Source organism: Neoarius graeffei, chromosome 27, assembly GCF_027579695.1.
Source record: "Neoarius graeffei isolate fNeoGra1 chromosome 27, fNeoGra1.pri, whole genome shotgun sequence".
Lineage (NCBI taxonomy): Eukaryota > Metazoa > Chordata > Actinopteri > Siluriformes > Ariidae > Neoarius > Neoarius graeffei.
Window position 1 is genome coordinate 11035430 of NC_083595.1, and position 17767 is coordinate 11053196.

Genomic DNA, 17767 nt, shown 5'->3' on the forward strand with positions numbered 1-17767 from the left:
ATAAGTAAAGCCTATTTTTCTGCATTTTTGTAGTCCTGGTAATCTTTTATATTGGTAAAGTTGTTTATAGGACCATTTCTCAGTGTCTTTGTTTTTTTAATCAATAGTTTTTCAGTAATAACTTAATATTAACATATCACTCAATTTTAATCACAAAAAGAGAAAATCGCAACAATTTCTTGCAACTTTCACTTCCTCCCGTAATGTAATTGCAACAAAAACCTAAAAAACACCGCAACTTTCATCACAATTTTTTGGAAAAACCCCCGCAACATCAGACATTTTAGCCCACAACAATCACAAAAAAGGCCCGCGAAATCCAGGGGGGACTGATATATTATTACACTGCATCATCTGTCATACACGTCCCTGTGAATGAGCTCTTAATATAGAAATGATCATGTATTAGTATCAACTCATTAATATAAGCCTGTGGTTTGCAGCCAGCTCTGCTGTCTGGCCAATCAGAATCGAGAATTCATCAGCACAGTGTGATGATGCATTTTAGAGAAACTCTTTATCATGTGTTAAATATCTCTGGATTATTGGAACATCTGTAAGAGCTATCAAATCAAAAGTAAAGACTTAATCAGCATCCTGATAATAATAATCTATGTGGAATATAATCTGTAAAAAGCAAGGAAAAGCAAAGGATAAAAAACAGAAAGTAGGGGTGATGGAGATATAACGAGGTGGCGTGCTGAGAACATCTGCGGAACAACAATATAGGGCTTTGCAAGCACTATAAATAAATCAAACACGTTATTACAGATTATAATGAATAAAAAAGACAATATACCTGTAAATAAAATAAAAACATGCATCCTGTTTCAGGTCAAACAGCATACCATATTATAAAACCAGTACAACACAGTATCAATCTAATAATACTGCTACGAGTACTCGAATAAAATGTTCAAGTCGTCCCTCATCTCCTGTTGGATTTGGAAACCATGTGAAAAGAGAGATACAGAATAGAACTATCACATCTCTCTCAACCTTCCCAGTGCTCCCTCTTTAGCTTTCAGATCCCAGGACACAGAACTCATGATGGCCTACAGTGCTGAAGTGGGGACTTTCTGGATGTTGCTGTAGATCTGAGATGGATCATCAGCCGCTGCATCTGCCACAAGCCTGTGGAACAAAAAGAGGTGATGTAAAGACTAGAATAGTGCAATGTCTTACATTTCAAATCAGTCACTTCATGAACTTAATGAAATAGACTGAGAACCACAATTCTTGTTGGTGTAATGATAAGGATTTGCTCACCGCATGGCAGCAGTGCTCCTGCTAATGTTCACGGCAGCGTACTGAACATCATCTTCTTCTGTGGTGACTGGAGGAAGTCTGGGTGACAGAGACCGTTCCTGTGTGTTGGACTTTTTAAAATGAACACTGGCATAGTTAAGATTATCCTGATCTGAGATGACTCTTCCACTGCGATCTGAGGCAGAGTGACGCTGAAAGGGAGAACAGAGTAAAGTCCATATTTGAACATGTCACATGATCAAAAACTCCTTTCAACCACACTCACCTGTCCACTCTCACCAGTGCTGCTGTGGCCATCAGCTGATCTCGACTTCCTCTTCCTGAGAGACAGCAAGCACATGTTCATGCTGGTTGCAAAAATGACTATTTATTTGTACATTCTGTGGAAAACATCTTACATACCACATCCACAGAGCTGCTGAGAGGAGCGTTACTGCCAAGAAGACAGCCAGTCCCACCATGATAAACTTTAACGACGTGCTGTTTGCTGAACGTTTAGAAATGAAACAGAAGCAACATGAGGTTCTAGTTTTGTGCGAGCAAAAGTGTAATTTGCTGTTAATAATAGCATGTGGTCATTTTGTTTGGACAGAAGTCAAGGTTATCACATTTCCTCACTGTTGCTAGTAACATGTGATAATGTAGCAGGGTTCTCCACAAGGGGTTTTAGAGGTGCAGGCCGCCCCCCTTTCTGTGATTCCCGCCCCCGTTTAATTTCTGCCGCCCCTTTACAAAAGGAAGAGACGTCCCTTTGTTTTCTTTGTGACAGATAGCCTTTCTCTGTTGGAGTACCGACAAAGTACACTACAGACAAAAAAATTACATCACTGTGTTCAGGAGAGCCTTGTGGGGCTCAATGTGAAAGAATTTTGTGAATAACTCCTTCCGTTTTCGTGTAAATCCCCGTTGTTTGGAGGGAGCACTCTGAGGAAAAAGTGCACTTTCTGTGTGATACTCTGTCTCTGCACTCAGTGCGCGGGTGGGGGAGGGGCTGCTCGCTCTCACACACACACACAGGAGGGAGGGGCTGCTCGCTCTCACACACACACACACAGGAGGGAGGGGCTGCTTGCTCTCACACACACACACACACACACACACACACACACACACACACAGGAGGGAGGGGCTGCTCGCTCTCTCACACACACACACACACACACACACACACACACACACACACACACACACACACATCGGAGGGAGGGGCTGCTTGCTCTTTCTCACACACACACACACAGGAGGGAGGGGCTGCTCGCTCTCTCTCACACACACACAGGAGGGAGGGGCTGCTCACTCTCTCTCACACACACACAGGAGGGAGGGGCTGCTCCCTCTCAGAGAGACACAGGCTTGTAGCCTCATGGCAAGTCACACATTCACACAGTACAGCTCAGCTCCTGCAATAGCGACTGCTACAGCCACTGCATCACTCTCTCAATTTCCCACAGGGGAATTGTTGGCTCTAGTTATAATTTATAATGCTTATGTACATTCTTTTACAAAAGTGCAATATTTTGATGCTGCTGAGCCATTGATCAACCTTTTTTTATGTCTGATATGTTGTAGATGGGAAAAGTAAAAGAAGCAAAAGTTTACTTAAGAAAGATGACTCTCTATTTTTATTTTAAGTTATTATAACTTGTTCCTCAGGCACTCAATGTTAATAAACAAGCCTACATTTGAAATCTGTTGACCTCAGTTTTCATTCTTGCATTAGCTTTATGGAATTCATTGTATTAATTAATTTGCACTGAAGTGCAGGGCTCGAAATTAACTTTTTTTCTTTGTGTCCCCCAGTGGTCCCGAATTCTGTGTTGTATTGTCCCGAATGGAAGCAATAGTGTCCCCATTTTTTTCCTCTCTGAAATAACCAGTGGTTAATATTATCATATGAAGTTACTATTATATTTGTAACTATGCGATTTTGAACCCTTTATATCATTTTTACAATAAGTCACAAGACACAAGCGACACGTCCTATACATCATCTACTTCAAAATTACAGTTATTGCATTTTCAGTTTATTAAACTTTGGCGATCTCACTGTATGAATAGATACCCGTTTATTTAAAGGGGCCAACTAGCTCATTCAGAAAATGTTTCAACTCCCTACATCTGCAGTACACTTTAGTTGAAAATAAGACCCTTTTTATGTTCATTTCATCTGCTTATACCTTGAATATCTGTTGGCACTTATAAGGCCAACTTATAATTTTCACCATTACCGTTATCCATTTTTATGAACTTTCCGTTATCCATTACCGTTATCCATTTTTATGAACTTTCCGTTATCCATTTTTATGAACTTTCCGTTATCCATTTTTATGAACTTTCCGTTATCCATTTTTATGAACTTTCCGTTATCCATTTTTATGAACTTTCGCTGCCGAAGCGTGGGTGCAAATGTTAGCAACATCAACATAGTGGCAGGTCCGAGCCTAGTTGTGCTGCTGACTGACTAAACTTTCTGAACTAGAAAGACACCAAGAAAACTCACTTATTCTGTTGAACGGTATCTTCCGTCAATATCATCCACATCATTCCTGTTGTATTTTATAACGTGTCTAACAGTGTTCATTAAGTTCATTCAGTTGCTAGCGTTGCCTGCAGACCAGGCGATGACACTTTGGATCCTGAAGGTCCCGGAGACGTTATGTCTGGGCTTTCAGTTTCTTCCCCGCGGTCGGTCCGCTTCAACCACTTCAGCATTTTTGTTCTGGCAAGAGTCGGCGCAGCGTGTGCGCTAGCAATTCCATTCCAAGTCCATATAATGCAGACTCCGGCCGAAGATTCTAGAACAGAATGCGCTGCTCTGTAGCCTACGGATGCAGGTGCATTGAAAGTGTAGCTACTACAGTATGTATTTTTCGCTGTTAACGTTTTAAAATTAAAATTGACAAATTAGGTGAATGTCTACGTATGTGTTACGGCTTTGTAAATAATATTAATGTAGAACTTTTTTTCTAGATCTATTTTTTTCCATTGTCCCGGGATTGTCCCAGATATGATAATTTTGTGTCCCGATGACATTTTTTATGGTCCCCGGGACATCGGGACACCGTTAGTTTCGAGCGCTGCTGAAGTGTGCAAATTAATTAATACAATGAATTCAAGTGTGTGTAATGTTTGATGTATGATGTTTTGTACCAGTCCAATTGATTCCTCTATTCTAAATGATTACTATTTGAGAGTATTTTATGCAAATGTTATGCAAATGACATATGTAAATTTATGCAAATTTGTTTCGAGGTCATCCGATTGACCCCCACCCCCCTATATTTTCAATCCGTGGAGAACCCTGTGTAGGTGCAGCAGTGCAAAATGGGGTGTGGCAAAATCCACCAGCACAGTGGCATTTTTGATGTGCCTCTGATACACGCTCCGATAGTGCTGATGCTGGGATAAGACAGAATTTTCTTGACGAAAGCATAGATTTAAAAGTCCTGATCCATTTCTTTAAAACTGGTGAAAAAGTGCTGCACAAGCTTTTATTTTAAGGAGCATTTAAATCCACACCAGCTGTGAGACACAGTGTAATAAACACACACACACACACACACACACACACACACACACACACACACACACACACACTGCTGTGTATTTTATGTGCATGTTCATAAGTGGAAGCTCTCTTTGATTTATTTCTGATTTATTCTCACTTCAGGATGCAGTGTCAATGCTGTTATGTTATCAGCCAAATTTGAACTTTGCAAACTATTTCTAAAGATTTATGATACACTTTCACTTTCTATCTTCGTAAGGTATTTGAGTGTGAAATTATAAATGCTGACTCCTTAAGATTTTATAAAGAAACATCAGATCATTTTACTTAAAACACTTTGTATAAATTGACATAGAAGACTGAGACTGTACTTACGTAACACATCCAGGTGTGTTGGTGTAGAGTTGCCGTGTCCCAGCTGGTTGTGAGCAGTGCAGTAGTACAGTCCGCTGTCCTGGGAGCTGATGTTGCTGATGCTGTAATTCTGGCCTGTTGTCAGCAGTGTGTCTGCAGTTTCATTTTGCTTAAACCAGGAGTAGTTGAGAGCAGGAGGGTTTGCATCACTGCTACAGCTCAGAGTCACTGAATCCCCCTCCACTGTGTCTCCAGAGGGAAGAACCACTGCTCTGGTGTTTTTAGGGGAATCTGATTAGAAATAAAACACCTGAATCAGCTGGTGTGTGTTCAGGATCAGCATTGGATAGAGATATAGATGTACTCTATTGAGGAGAGTAAAATCCACACTCACACACTGGAGGAGAGAGGAGACTGTCATGGCCTTCAACAGCACAGCTGTAACTGACCGCACCACTGACTGCAGCTACAGAGCAGGAGGCAGATTTACACTCAGACACACGCCGTCTGTTCTTGTACCAGATGTAAGTGGGGTTGTGAGACAGAGTGCAGGTGGAGAGACAGTTTAGCTTTATGTCCTGGTCACTCCCGTCTGATACTGTAACCTTCAGATCTATGAATAATAAATTCAGTTTATTATTTTGATCTTTTTCATCAAAGTAAATGTAAAATTAAATAGCATTACCTGTGACAAACAGAGAGACTCCTGGTGTTCCAGTGTATTTATCTGTAGGATCATGAGTGTAGAATCTGAATCTGTATGTTTGAGCGTCTCTCTCTGTCAGGTTAGTGATTCTCAGACTCCAGTTATTCTGGGAGCTCTGTGTGTGCTGCACTCGGCCCTGATACTCCTCATCCTCTCTCACATCCACAGCCTCACCATCAGCCTGCCCTTTACTGAACCACAACACTTTAGTGACCTTGTAATTATTAGGGTATGTGTAATAACTATGGATGTCCACTGATGAGCCAATCAGGGCACAGATAGTCTGCGAGGAATAAGTCACACTCCAGCAGCTCTTCCCACTAATACTGAAAACACCTGAAACCCAATTGAAGAAAAACACACATCAAATTAGCGTGACTAATAATGTACCTTTAGGAATATAATTTTTAAAAAATTAACAAAAAGAGAAAAATAATTGTCAAAAGCAGTGCAAAAATAAGGGGGGGCACTAAAGGTAGGCTTTAAAGGAGGAACTGGAACAGCAGTCTCTGAGAGATTGATGTATGTCACAAATTTTTGGTGTCATGACACTGGATGTCCCCCAATGTGGGTCCAGAATCATCCCTGAGTGGATATACTGTGGCTTAAAGATGGTCCAATGTCATAAGGAAACGACAAAACAAACCATCATCATCTTGAAGACATGTTTTAATAAATATAACTTTATGTTAATTTACCAGACGTTGCTAGTGAGACGATGACAGAGTGAGTGAAGGTTAAAGTGAGTTCTTACAGACAGCAGGAGAGCGAAGATCCTCATGTCCTCTTACAGCGCAGGAGTAGCTGCCTGCATCCCCTCTACTGCGATACAGATACAGTTCTTTTCTGTCCTGGTTAGTAACACGCTCTCCGTTCTTGTACCAGATGTAAGTGGGGTTGTGAGACAGAGTGCAGGTGGTGATACAGTTCAGCTTTATGTTCTGGTCACTCCTGTCTGATACTGTAACCTTCAGATCTATGAATAATAAATTCAGTTGATTATTTTGATCTTTTTCATCAAAGTAAATGTAAAATTAAATAGCATTACCTGTGACAAACAGAGAGACTCCTGGTGTTCCAGTGTATTTATCTGTAGGATCATCAGTGTAGAATCTGAATCTGTATGTTTGAGCGTCTCTCTCTCTCAGGTTAGTGATTCTCAGACTACAGTTATTCTGGGAGCTCTGTGTGTGCTGCACTCGGCCCTGATACTCCTCATCCTCTCTCACATCCACAGCCTCACCATCAGCCTGCTTTTTACTGAACCACAACACTTTAGTGACCTTGTAATTATTAGGGTATGTGTAATAACTATGTATGTCCACTGATGAGCCAATCAGGGCACAGACAGTCTGTGAGGAATAAGTCACACTCCAGCAGCTCTTCCCATTAATACTGAAAACACCTGAAACCCAATTGAAGAAAAACACACATCAAATTAGTGCGACTAATAATGTACCTTTAGGAATATAATTTTTAAAAAATTAACAAAAAGAGAAAAATAATTGTCAAAAGCAGTGCAAAAATAAGGTGGGTGGGGCACTAAAGGTAGGCTTTAAAGGAGGAACTGGAACAGCAGTCTCTGAGAGGTTGATGTATGTCACAAATTTTTGGTGTCATGACACTGGATGTCCCCCAATGTGGGTCCAGAATCATCCCTGAGTGGATATACTGTGGCTTAAAGATGGTCCAATGTCATAAGGAAACGACAAAACAAACCATCATCATCTTGAAGACATGTTTTAATAAATATAACTTTATGTTAATTTACCAGACGTTGCTAGTGAGACGATGACAGAGTGAGTGAAGGTTAAAGTGAGTTCTTACAGACAGCAGGAGAGCGAAGATCCTCATGTCCTCTTACAGCGCAGGAGTAGCTGCCTGCATCCCCTCTACTGCGATACAGATACAGTTCTTTTCTGTCCTGGTTAGTAACACGCTGTCCGTTCTTGTACCAGATGTAAGTGGGGTTATTAGACAGAGTGCAGGTGGTGCTGCAGCTCAGCTTCTTGTTCGTGCTGTACAAGTCTGATACTATAACCTTGAGATCTGTGAATAATGAGCATGGTTTGATGTTATTTTCAAATATAGAATGTTTCATCCAGACAACTTAATGTTTCATGCAGCATTACCTGTGACAGACAGAGAGACTCCAGGTTGGCCGGTGTAATCACCCCCAGTGGTGTAGAATCTGAATCTGTATGTTTGAGCGTCTCTCTCTCTCAGGTTAGTGATTCTCAGACTCCAGTTATTCTGGGAGCTCTGTGTGTGCTGCACTCGGCCCTGATACTCCTCATCCTCTCTCACATCCACAGCCTCACCATCAGCCTGCTCTTTACTGAACCACAACACTTTAGTGACCTTGTAATTATTAGGGTATGTGTAATAACTATGTATCTCCACTGATGAGCCAATCAGAGAGCAGATATTCTGGGTGGAGTAAGTCACACTCCAGCAGCTCTTCTCATCAGAAACACCTGAAACACACAAAAGTAATTTGAAAAGAAATCTAAATAAATGCAAAAAAAAAAAAAAAACCACTCAGTCATGAATCACTGTATGTGAGTTTATTGTAAAGTTTACAAGAAACTCACATACAGTGATTCATGACTGAGTGATGTTTTTTTTTCTTTTGCATTTATTTAGATTTCTACTTTTTGACCTGCGGGCCACATTGAATTCCAAAATTTGACAGAGGGGCCGGGCCAGGACCTCATAGCACAGTATGCACACGCAAATAAATGTACAACCCGATTTATTAACAGTGCGCACTGAGGACTGTGTATTTCAAATGTGCAAAATAGCCCTCATCCAGGTAGTATGTTTGTCTCAATGAATATGCAAGATGCGGCATTTACACGCTATTTGGCACAATACTGGGAGGAGAAAACGTAAACAGATTAAAATAGCACACAATACGTTTGAATTGAAGACTCAAAGTTAAAGAAATCAACATTCATTGAAAAACATGTCACTTTCAACATTCAAAACATATTACTCAACGAAATACAGAGTCTCATTCATTTCTGCTCCGCTCATTTTCTGTTCTGCTGCTGTGCGTAAATGCGCACTTTTTTCATAACAGTAGAAAAACTCACCAATTTTAGTGGGAACAGTGTTGCTGGTCTCCTTTTTTTTCCAGTGCATCAAAGTCTGGAGCTAGTTTTGTTGTGGCAATTCTCAGGATAGATCTGAGGTGTTCGTCAGTTAACCTGGATCTGTGACGGGCTTTGTTGATGTTCATAATGCTGAAAGTCTGCTCACACACGTAGGTTGAGCCAAACAACACCAGCATCTTCTGTGCCGTCCTCCGGAGGTTTGGAAACGTGGCTTCACTGAGTGAAGCGTAAAAGTCATTCAGTTTAAGAGACTTGAACTTCTCCTTTAAGGTTGAGTCGGACTGAAGATCGATCAGTTCCAATTGCAGCTCCTGCGGTGCTGTTTCAGGGTCTTGTGACAACGGACAAGACACCAGCTGAAGTGCCGTCTCAATTTTATCAAAATCAGAGAACCGACGGCAGAATTCTCTGTGCAGGTCGTCCAGTGATTTGCAGTATTTCTTCGTGTTTCGGGTGGCCTCTTTCTACGTGGCTAGTGTGGGGAAATGAGTGAAAGATTTGTTTGACATTTGTCTGGAGAATAAAAGCAGCTTAGGCCATGTACACACGTAGCCGGGTATTTTTAAAACCGAACATTTCCCCCCCCTCCGTTTATAAAAATGTTTTATCCACACCACCTCGTCTTCGAAAAAAATCCCTTCCACACATAACCGAACATCTGCGTTTTCAATCACATTCATAAGCATTCCAAACCTGTAGATGGTATTATTTCCCCAAATCCTACCCCCTAATCACATCAGAATAGCCCTCTGTTGGCGTCACTTCCGCCTAAACATAAAACATGACGCCAAGCTCGTTCGTCTGGACAGACTCAGAGACAGAATTGCTTCTAAACACAATTTGAGTATAAACTACAAAAGACGCAAGAAAACGTTGATTGGGAATCTTATCAGTAGTTGGGCTTCTAAAATTAAACATGTAAATAGCACCTGCACAATAATTAACCCTTTCAAGGCACTACTCCGATCCATTACTTTTTGTCCATGCTTAATCTGGCTTCTGCAGTAAACAAAGGTCGCACGTTTGACGTCAGGGCAGATTTGTTGTCATTTTTTTGGCGCAGATTGTGACGTTCTAAAACGCAAACCTCCGGTTATCTCTGTCTACACGAAAAGGCATACACGGAGTTTTCAAAAATCTTCACTTTGCCCGGAGTTTTTTTAAATATTCGTTTTTGATGTGTTTTCATGTGGATGACAGGCCAAAACGTAGAAAAATATCTTCGATTTAGCAGATACCCGGCTACGTGTGGACGGGGTCTTAGATTTGAAGGCCCTCACATTTGTGTACATGTCGTGCACAAACTGATCTTTCCCCTGTAGCTTCACGTTCAGCTCATTCATATGTGATAATATGTCCAGAGCAAACGCAAAATCACAAAGCCAGTTCACGTCACTCAGCTCGGGAAATTCATCGGATTTCCCCATTAACTCCAAAAACCAGCTTATCTCCTCCTTGAGCTCCCACACTCGTTGAAACACTTTACCCAAACTTAACCAGCGGACACGAAAGTGGTAAAGTAGGTCCTGGTGATCCGCATCGGTTTCCTCCAAAAATGTAACGAACTGACGGTGATTAAGTCCCCTTGCTCGTATGAAGTTAACAAGTTTTACAACTGAATCCACAACATGATTAAGCTGCAATACAGACTTGCACAGAGACTCCTGATGAATGATGCAGTGAAGGAAAATAATATCCTGCTCAGGGTTTTGTTCTTTCACTTTATCCTGGATTCTTTTCAGCAGTTCGACATTTTTTCCAGTTAAATTTGGCGATCCATCCGTGGTGACATTGGCAAGTTTACTCCAAGGTAGCTTCATTCTCTCGATGACGGTGGACACCTGTTCATACAAGTCCTCTCCTCGCGTTTTCCCCTTCAGCGACTCCATGCTCAAAAGCTCCTCAGTTACCTCAAAACTGTCGTTTATCCCTCGGATAAAAATTAGAAGCTGAGCAGTGTCTTTTATGTCATTACTTTCATCCAGTGCTAGAGAATATAACTTAAAGGTCCCTGCCTTTTTGTTTAACTCGCTCACTATATCTTCATCAATCAGTTCCACTCGGCGAGTCACTGTCCTGCGTGATAAACTGATTTTTTCAAACTTGTCTTTGCTCTCCGGACACAAGAGACCTGCTGTCTCTACCATGCATTCTTTCAAAAACTCGCCTTCGGAGAAAGGCTTGCTGGCCTTTGCCAATTTGAATGCCAGCAAAAAAATTGCCTTGGTACTTGACTCTTGAATTGCAGTTTGTCGGTGAAAAAAATTCTGCTGAGTCTGTAAATTAGCCGCCAACCTCTGTGCAGTAGCCGCCCGGTCTTGCATTGACTGTTTGCTAGCATAATTTGCATGCTTAGTTGCAAAGTGGCGGCTGATATTGTACTCTTTAAAAACCGCAACAGCTTCTTGGCATATGAGACACACAGCCGTTGATCGGACTTCAGTGAAAAAATATTTCGTAGTCCACTCTTTATTAAATATTCGGCACTCACTGTCCACTTTTCTTTGGTCTGCTCATTTTTACAGAAGGGTTCAAACGGCAACGGGAAAATGAGAGCGAAAGAAAGAGTACACGACACTCCCAACAAAGGTCCACCAATGTTCACTGCGCCATCTATTGGGGAAACGCTGGCATTGCAGGGACAAGATGAAATGAATGATTTTTATTTTTTTTAAGTGGATAAGTTCGGCGGGCCGTATTGAAAAGCCTAACGGGCCGTAGTTTGCCCATGTCTGTTGGAAACTAACAGAAGCTGCCAGTAAGAAGATGACAGAGTGAGTGAAGGTTAAAGTGAGTTCTTACAGACAGCAGGAGAGCGAAGATCCTCATGTCCTCTTACAGCGCAGGAGTAGCTGCCTGCTTTCTCTTTATAGACATAATAATACTGATCACTCTGGGCCTGCTGAGGAAGAGGCTCTCCGTTCTTGTACCAGATGTAAGTGGGGTTGTTAGACAGAGTGCAGGTGGTGAAACAGCTCAGCCACTTGGCGGTGGAGATGACCGAGTCTGTTACTGTAACCTTCAGCTCTGTGAATAATAAACATGGTTTAGTGTTATTTTCAAATGTAGAATGTTTTCTCGTCAACTTCCTGTTTCTCCTGCAGCATTACCTGTGACAGACAGCTCATAGAGAGCAATATATATATATATGAACAATGAGTTTGTCCAAGTTTGCCCGCTGGCGGTGCCCTCTGTCCGGGTCACCGTGTCCGGAGTCCCTCCGTTTATTCCCAACGAGGCGCTGGAGCGAGAACTGAAGCGCTTCGGGAAATTGGCGAGCGGATTCCGGACGGTGAGTTTGGGCTGTAGGAGCGATACATTAAAACACGTTCAGTCTCTACGGAGACAAGTGTTTGTGTTTCTGGACTCCCCGACTCAAACACTGGAAGCTTCCTTCCGTGTTAAACACGAGGAAGGGTTTTACATGGTTTATGCGAGTTCGGGGAGCATGAAATGTTTTGAGTGTGGGGATGTGGGACACAAGCGGGTCGCGTCCTCACAGACAGCGGGGAGCAGAGCCGGCTGCTGCCGCTGGGACTGTCAGTGAGGAAAGGGGAAGGAATGGGACTGATAGCGGGGGGACTGCGGAGACTGACCTTGGGGAGGGGGACAGCGGGGTAGTTGATGTGAGTGACCGTGGGGAGGGGGACAGCGGGGTAGTTGATGTGAGTGACCGTGGGGAGGGGGACAGCGGGGTAGTTGATGTGCCTGACCGTGGGGAGGGGACAGTGGGGTAGTTGATGTGACTAACTGTGCGGAGGGGGTCAACAGGGTAGTTGACATGATTGATAATGGGGAGGGGGTCAGCGGGGTAGTTGATGTGACTGACCGTGGGGAGGGTGTCAGCGGGGTAGTTGATGTGACTGACCGTGCGGAGGGAGACAGCAGGGTAGTTGATGTACCTGACCGTGGGGAGGGGGTCAGCAGGGTAGTTGATGGAAGGGAAGTGTACAGTCATGTGGATGCTGTGACTGATAGTGTGGAGGTGAACAGCAGTGAAGCTGTTTTGACTGACGGTGTGGAGGGGGGCAGTAGAGTGACTGATGTGACTGATGGTGGGGAGGGGGCAGTAGAGTGATTGATGTGACTGACGGTGGGGAGGGGGGCAGTAGAGTGACTGACAGTGGGGAGGGGGGCAGTAGAGTGACTGACGGTAGGGAGGGGGGCAGTAGCGTGACCGATGTGACTGACAGTGGAGAGGTGAACAGTGGTTGGCCAACAACATCTGAATCTGCTCCACCCGCTCAGGTTGAGTCCGGAAGCTCTGCGCTTGGAGCTACGGATACCGGAAGTAGTGTTCCAGCGGAGTTGATGGAGGCTGAGCAGAGCAGGGTGGAGCCGGGAGAGGTCGGTGTGCAGGGCCGTAGCCAGGATTTTTCAAATACCGAGGTCAAGCATGGCTGACAGCACTGAAACCCCTCCATCACCACCACCAGCACAACTTAAATAAATAAATAAATAAATGAATAAATAACAAACCAAGGATAGATTTGGTGGTGGACACATTTATTTTAACAATTCTAAAACTGTGGCACCATAACTGTGGTGTTTTATCCAGGGGTGAAAGTAAGCCGGTCCTGGCCGGTCCGGCGTACCACTAAAAGATTTGGCCATACCGTAAAGAAAAATATACTGTCCCTGAAAAAAAAAATGCACTTTCAGCAGAACACACCTGCTAACGTCAATTTACCAAAAGCAACACGTTTTCCTCAATATACATTGCATATAACTCGTTCTGACCTGTCTCTGAATTATGTCTGAAGTGAATTCCTTCCGTGTTTCACTCGACAGACAACATGCGAGATAGCCCACTGCTTAACCATCTTGCGCCAATATGCGCAGCTGGTATCCAAAGTGTTTTAGGAGACAGATGTTTGTTGCAAAGTCTCCCAAATAAAAACAGCATATACAGAAACATGTTGATGTTTCAATATTCTATTATGTGTGCAGTGTTGCCCTGTGATGACCTGGCGACTTGTCCAGGGTGTACCCCACCTTTCGCCCGTAGTCAGCTGGGATAGGCTCCAGCTTGCCTGTGACCCTGTAGAAGGATAAAGCGGCTAGAGATAATGAGATGAGACGAGGTGTGCAGTGTTTCACTGGACAAACAATGAGCGAGCTACAGCGCGTGCACGGCTTAACCAGATCTTGTGCTATAACATGTGCAGCTGGTAATCAAAGTGTTTTAGCAGACAGATGTTAGTTGCAAAGTCTCCCAAATAAAAAGGCATAGAAAGAAACATGTTAATGTTTCATGATAGGCTATTTAAAAATTACTTTGATCAAAATTCGTAAATCGAGTGGAAGTTGGGGCAAAGATTCTAGATTACTGTCTGGTTGGAGCGAGCAGAGTAACTAGGCAACCAAACACGCGCACTGAGAACGCACGCACTTTCTCAAACGTTCCGACACACCCGTGGGAAAATACAAAGAATCCAAAAAACACCAACAGAAAACCACAACGATATATTTGATAAGATAAGGAAGACAGGACAACTTTTACCTAAAAACTTTCACTTTTCTGTTCTGTTACACTGTTCTGTGTCCAGTGTCCAAAATGAAAAGTTAGTTTTCAACTGTTCAGCTAAAAAAAATGTTATTAAAACGATTGTGTTGTTGAAATTATGTGTTTGCAATTTATACTGAGTGTATTGCTCAGCTACCTGAAGTATTGGCATTATTTACATTTCATTATCTTAAATTACATTAGAATGTAGAGCTATTAGTTCTGTGTGAAGACTATGTATTAGAGTGTGTGAGAGTGTATTATTTGTGTGTATGTGTGTGTGTCTGTATTTGTGTGTCTGTGTGTGAGTGAGTGAGAGAGAGAGAGAGAGAGAGAGAGAGAGAGAAAGAGAGAGAGAGTTATGTGTGCTCTATAATGCGATGTGACTATTAGCCTATGTTAGGTTAGGTAGGCATATGTGATAGAGCGTAGACTACACCCTGCCTGTTTTATCCAAAACCCAACTTCCCCGGCCGACACTAGTATAGGCTACGTCACGTGACTCTGCGTTAGACACAGCAATGATAGAGATAGAGGCTGAGAGATTTCAGATGACATTAGACGAATGTGAATTTTATTGGGGGGAAATACAGATGACATGTGGATGTGGACGCTGCGTTTTACACTGATCACTGCTCAAATTCAGCGTAGACCAATTTGAAATTTCTGAAAAAAATACCGAGGACATGACCTCGGTGTCCTCAGTGGTAGTTACAGCCATGTCGGTGTGGGGGGTCTGAGCAGGATGCGGAGTCTCCAGTTTTACAGGATGCTCTCAGACCCGACAGTGAGACAGAAGAGGTGATGAAGCCGGACCGCTGCTATGGTGACAATGTGACTGACATGGACTGTGACTCTGACTCTGTTTCTATAACGGACAGCAGCTCTCAAAGCGAGGACCTCTATTCATTAGAGGAAATTAATAACTTTTTGGATGAAACTTTTGGAAAAAAAGTGAATGTTAAAGATTATTTTCCCAATGTTGAAACGTTTATCAGATCAGTTACCACACTTCAGAGAGTTGTTGGAATGGATTTACTAGATGGGAAAAAATGTTATCAGTTAAAAAAGCACGTTACTGGTCTGAGGAAAGGGTTAAAAAAGTCCAAAAGTAGAATGATTAAGAAAATGAAACTTAGAAAATAAAAGTTTTTAATGACCGCACAGCACTGGGTGTTTTATCTCTACTGGTTCTTTTTATCTGTCTCTTTACATTTCCGTCTCTTATCTTTCAATATGCAGGGTTTAAGAGTCGCGTCTTTAAATATAAATGGGGGAAGAGATGAACAGAAAAGAGTTTTATTATCTGAAGTAATTAGAAAAAACTGGATATTATTTTATTACAGGAAACCCATAGTGACGAGTCGAATAAAATAGCCTGGGATTTATGGTGGAATGGACAATATGTTCTTAGTCATGGCACAAATTTTAGTGCAGGAGTTGCGATTTTATTCTCTCCTGTTTTAGATATAAACATCGTGTCCAGTACAGAGTTGGTGAAAGGTAGAGTTCTTATGGTAAAAGTTTAAATACAGGATTTTACTCTTAGTTTTATCAATGTTTATGCACCAAACCAAGGCTCTGAATGTGAAGAGTTGTTTAATTTATTAAAAGAGAAGTTAAGTTTTAATGATGCAGGGGAGTGTGTTTTAATGGGGGGAGACTGGAACTGCTGCACAGACTTTACATTAGATAGCACTGGAGAGGAACCACACATTCACTCCTCATCCATTTTATCTCACTTTTTAAAGAGAACTGATCTGGTTGATGTGTGGAGAATGAAGCGCTCTTCAGTCCGACAATACACATGGGTGAAAATATCTGACGGTAGAGTCTGTGCTGCAACGTTGGACAGATTTTATATTTCTGCATCTTTTATTTCAAGAGTTATTGACTGCCAAATCTCCCCTGTTGTTTTTACAGATCATCATTTAGTTTTAATGGAGCTTCTTTTTTTTTTTAATCTCCCACGGAAAAACCAAAGTCCTTTTGGCATTTTAATGTTAAGTTATTGCATGATCTTAATTTTTGTAAAAATTTTAAATTATTTTGGATCTATTGGAGATCCAGGAAGGAAACTTTTCCTTCACTCCTGAAGTGGTGGGAGGTAGGAAAGGCCCAAATTAGGCTACGTTCACACTGCAGGCTGAAGTGACTCAAATCCGATCTTTTCGCCCATATGTGACCTGTATCCGATCTTTTATTGACAATATGAACGACACAGATCCGATTTTTTCAAATCCGACCCAGGCCGTTTGGATATGTGGTGCTAATTCCGATTCCTATCCGCTCTTTTCATATGCGACTTCAGTCTGAACCGCCAGGTCGCATTCATCCGACTTACACGTCATCAACAAGCCCCAAACGTCACTATTCTGCGCTGAAGTAGGCAGCGGGTCTCTCAAAAAAGTTACAACAACATGGCGCATAATCACGGGCGCAGATAGAGGGTGGGACTCGTCCCACCCAGATTTAAATTCACCTCGTTCGGTCCCCCCCACTTACAGGGAGGAAAAAACGTGTATGCTGTCTTTCTTTGCATAAGGCAAACCTCACGGAAAAATCAAAAGACTAATTACCATTCGGTTTATTGAGGTGCACAGCAGTGTATACAGTTGCAACAACTCACATAAAACAAAGACTGATATTCGGTTGGTTGAGCTGCGCAGACTGCACAGGTTGCGAGCTCGAGCTTGGTTGCTATGGTTACTAACAACAAGTTTGACAGGCATATCGGGGTTGGGGTTGGTTTGCTGGCAGCTTTGTCCCCCCTCCCAGTTTTTTGTCCCTCCCAGTTCAAAAAACGTATCTGCGCCCCTGCGCATGACATCAATGCGAGGGACGCTTCGGGCTGTGAAGTTTCTGAATCTTCTCAATGGAAGGACGCAGAGGTTAGGGAGCTGATTTCCATTTGGGGGGATGCAGCTATTCAAGCTAGATTGGATGGATCATACCGCAACCGGGCGGTTTTACTTCCGTAAACACTGGCCATGCTCACTGCGTGTGACGTCGTCGTATCCTGCAATGCGCATGCGGAACACTTTTAGGTCGCTTTTCGTTCATACTGAGGATCACATACAAGTCGCATATATTTGTTAATGTGAACGACCTCACAAAAAAATCGGATTTCACAAAAAAATCGGAATTGAGCATTAAGCCTTGCAGTGTGAACGTAGCGTTAGAGTGTTTTGCCAGCAGTACTCTTCTAATTCCACAGCTAAAATCCAGAGAACTGTCCAGAAACTGGAAGAGGAAATAAGAGACTTGGAAAAAAAAATTCTTTACCTCACAAGCTGATCAACAAA

General features: G+C 42.5%; 1 protein-coding gene across 2 annotated transcripts in view; it reads right to left on the reverse strand.

The window, feature by feature from the left end:
- Window positions 1-907: 907 nt before the first annotated feature.
- LOC132874882 (sialoadhesin-like) overlaps window positions 908-17767 on the reverse strand; it is a 38624-nt gene continuing 21764 nt past the window's right edge. The window contains exons 3-14 of one of the 2 annotated variants that reach the window (XM_060911355.1): window positions 11759-11983; window positions 7970-8314; window positions 7665-7886; window positions 6886-7242; window positions 6592-6813; window positions 5817-6173; window positions 5526-5744; window positions 5153-5422; window positions 1672-1756; window positions 1535-1589; window positions 1270-1460; window positions 908-1134 (exon numbers count right to left, since the gene is read on the reverse strand). In XM_060911355.1, the coding sequence (XP_060767338.1) occupies window positions 1056-1134; window positions 1270-1460; window positions 1535-1589; window positions 1672-1756; window positions 5153-5422; window positions 5526-5744; window positions 5817-6173; window positions 6592-6813; window positions 6886-7242; window positions 7665-7886; window positions 7970-8314; window positions 11759-11983 (2627 nt within the window). In that variant the 3' untranslated portion in view covers window positions 908-1055. Of the gene's footprint in view, window positions 1135-1269; window positions 1461-1534; window positions 1590-1671; window positions 1757-5152; window positions 5423-5525; window positions 5745-5816; window positions 6174-6591; window positions 6814-6885; window positions 7243-7664; window positions 7887-7969; window positions 8315-11758; window positions 11984-17767 lie in introns of those variants that run through there. The other variant, XM_060911356.1, reaches the window with a different exon arrangement.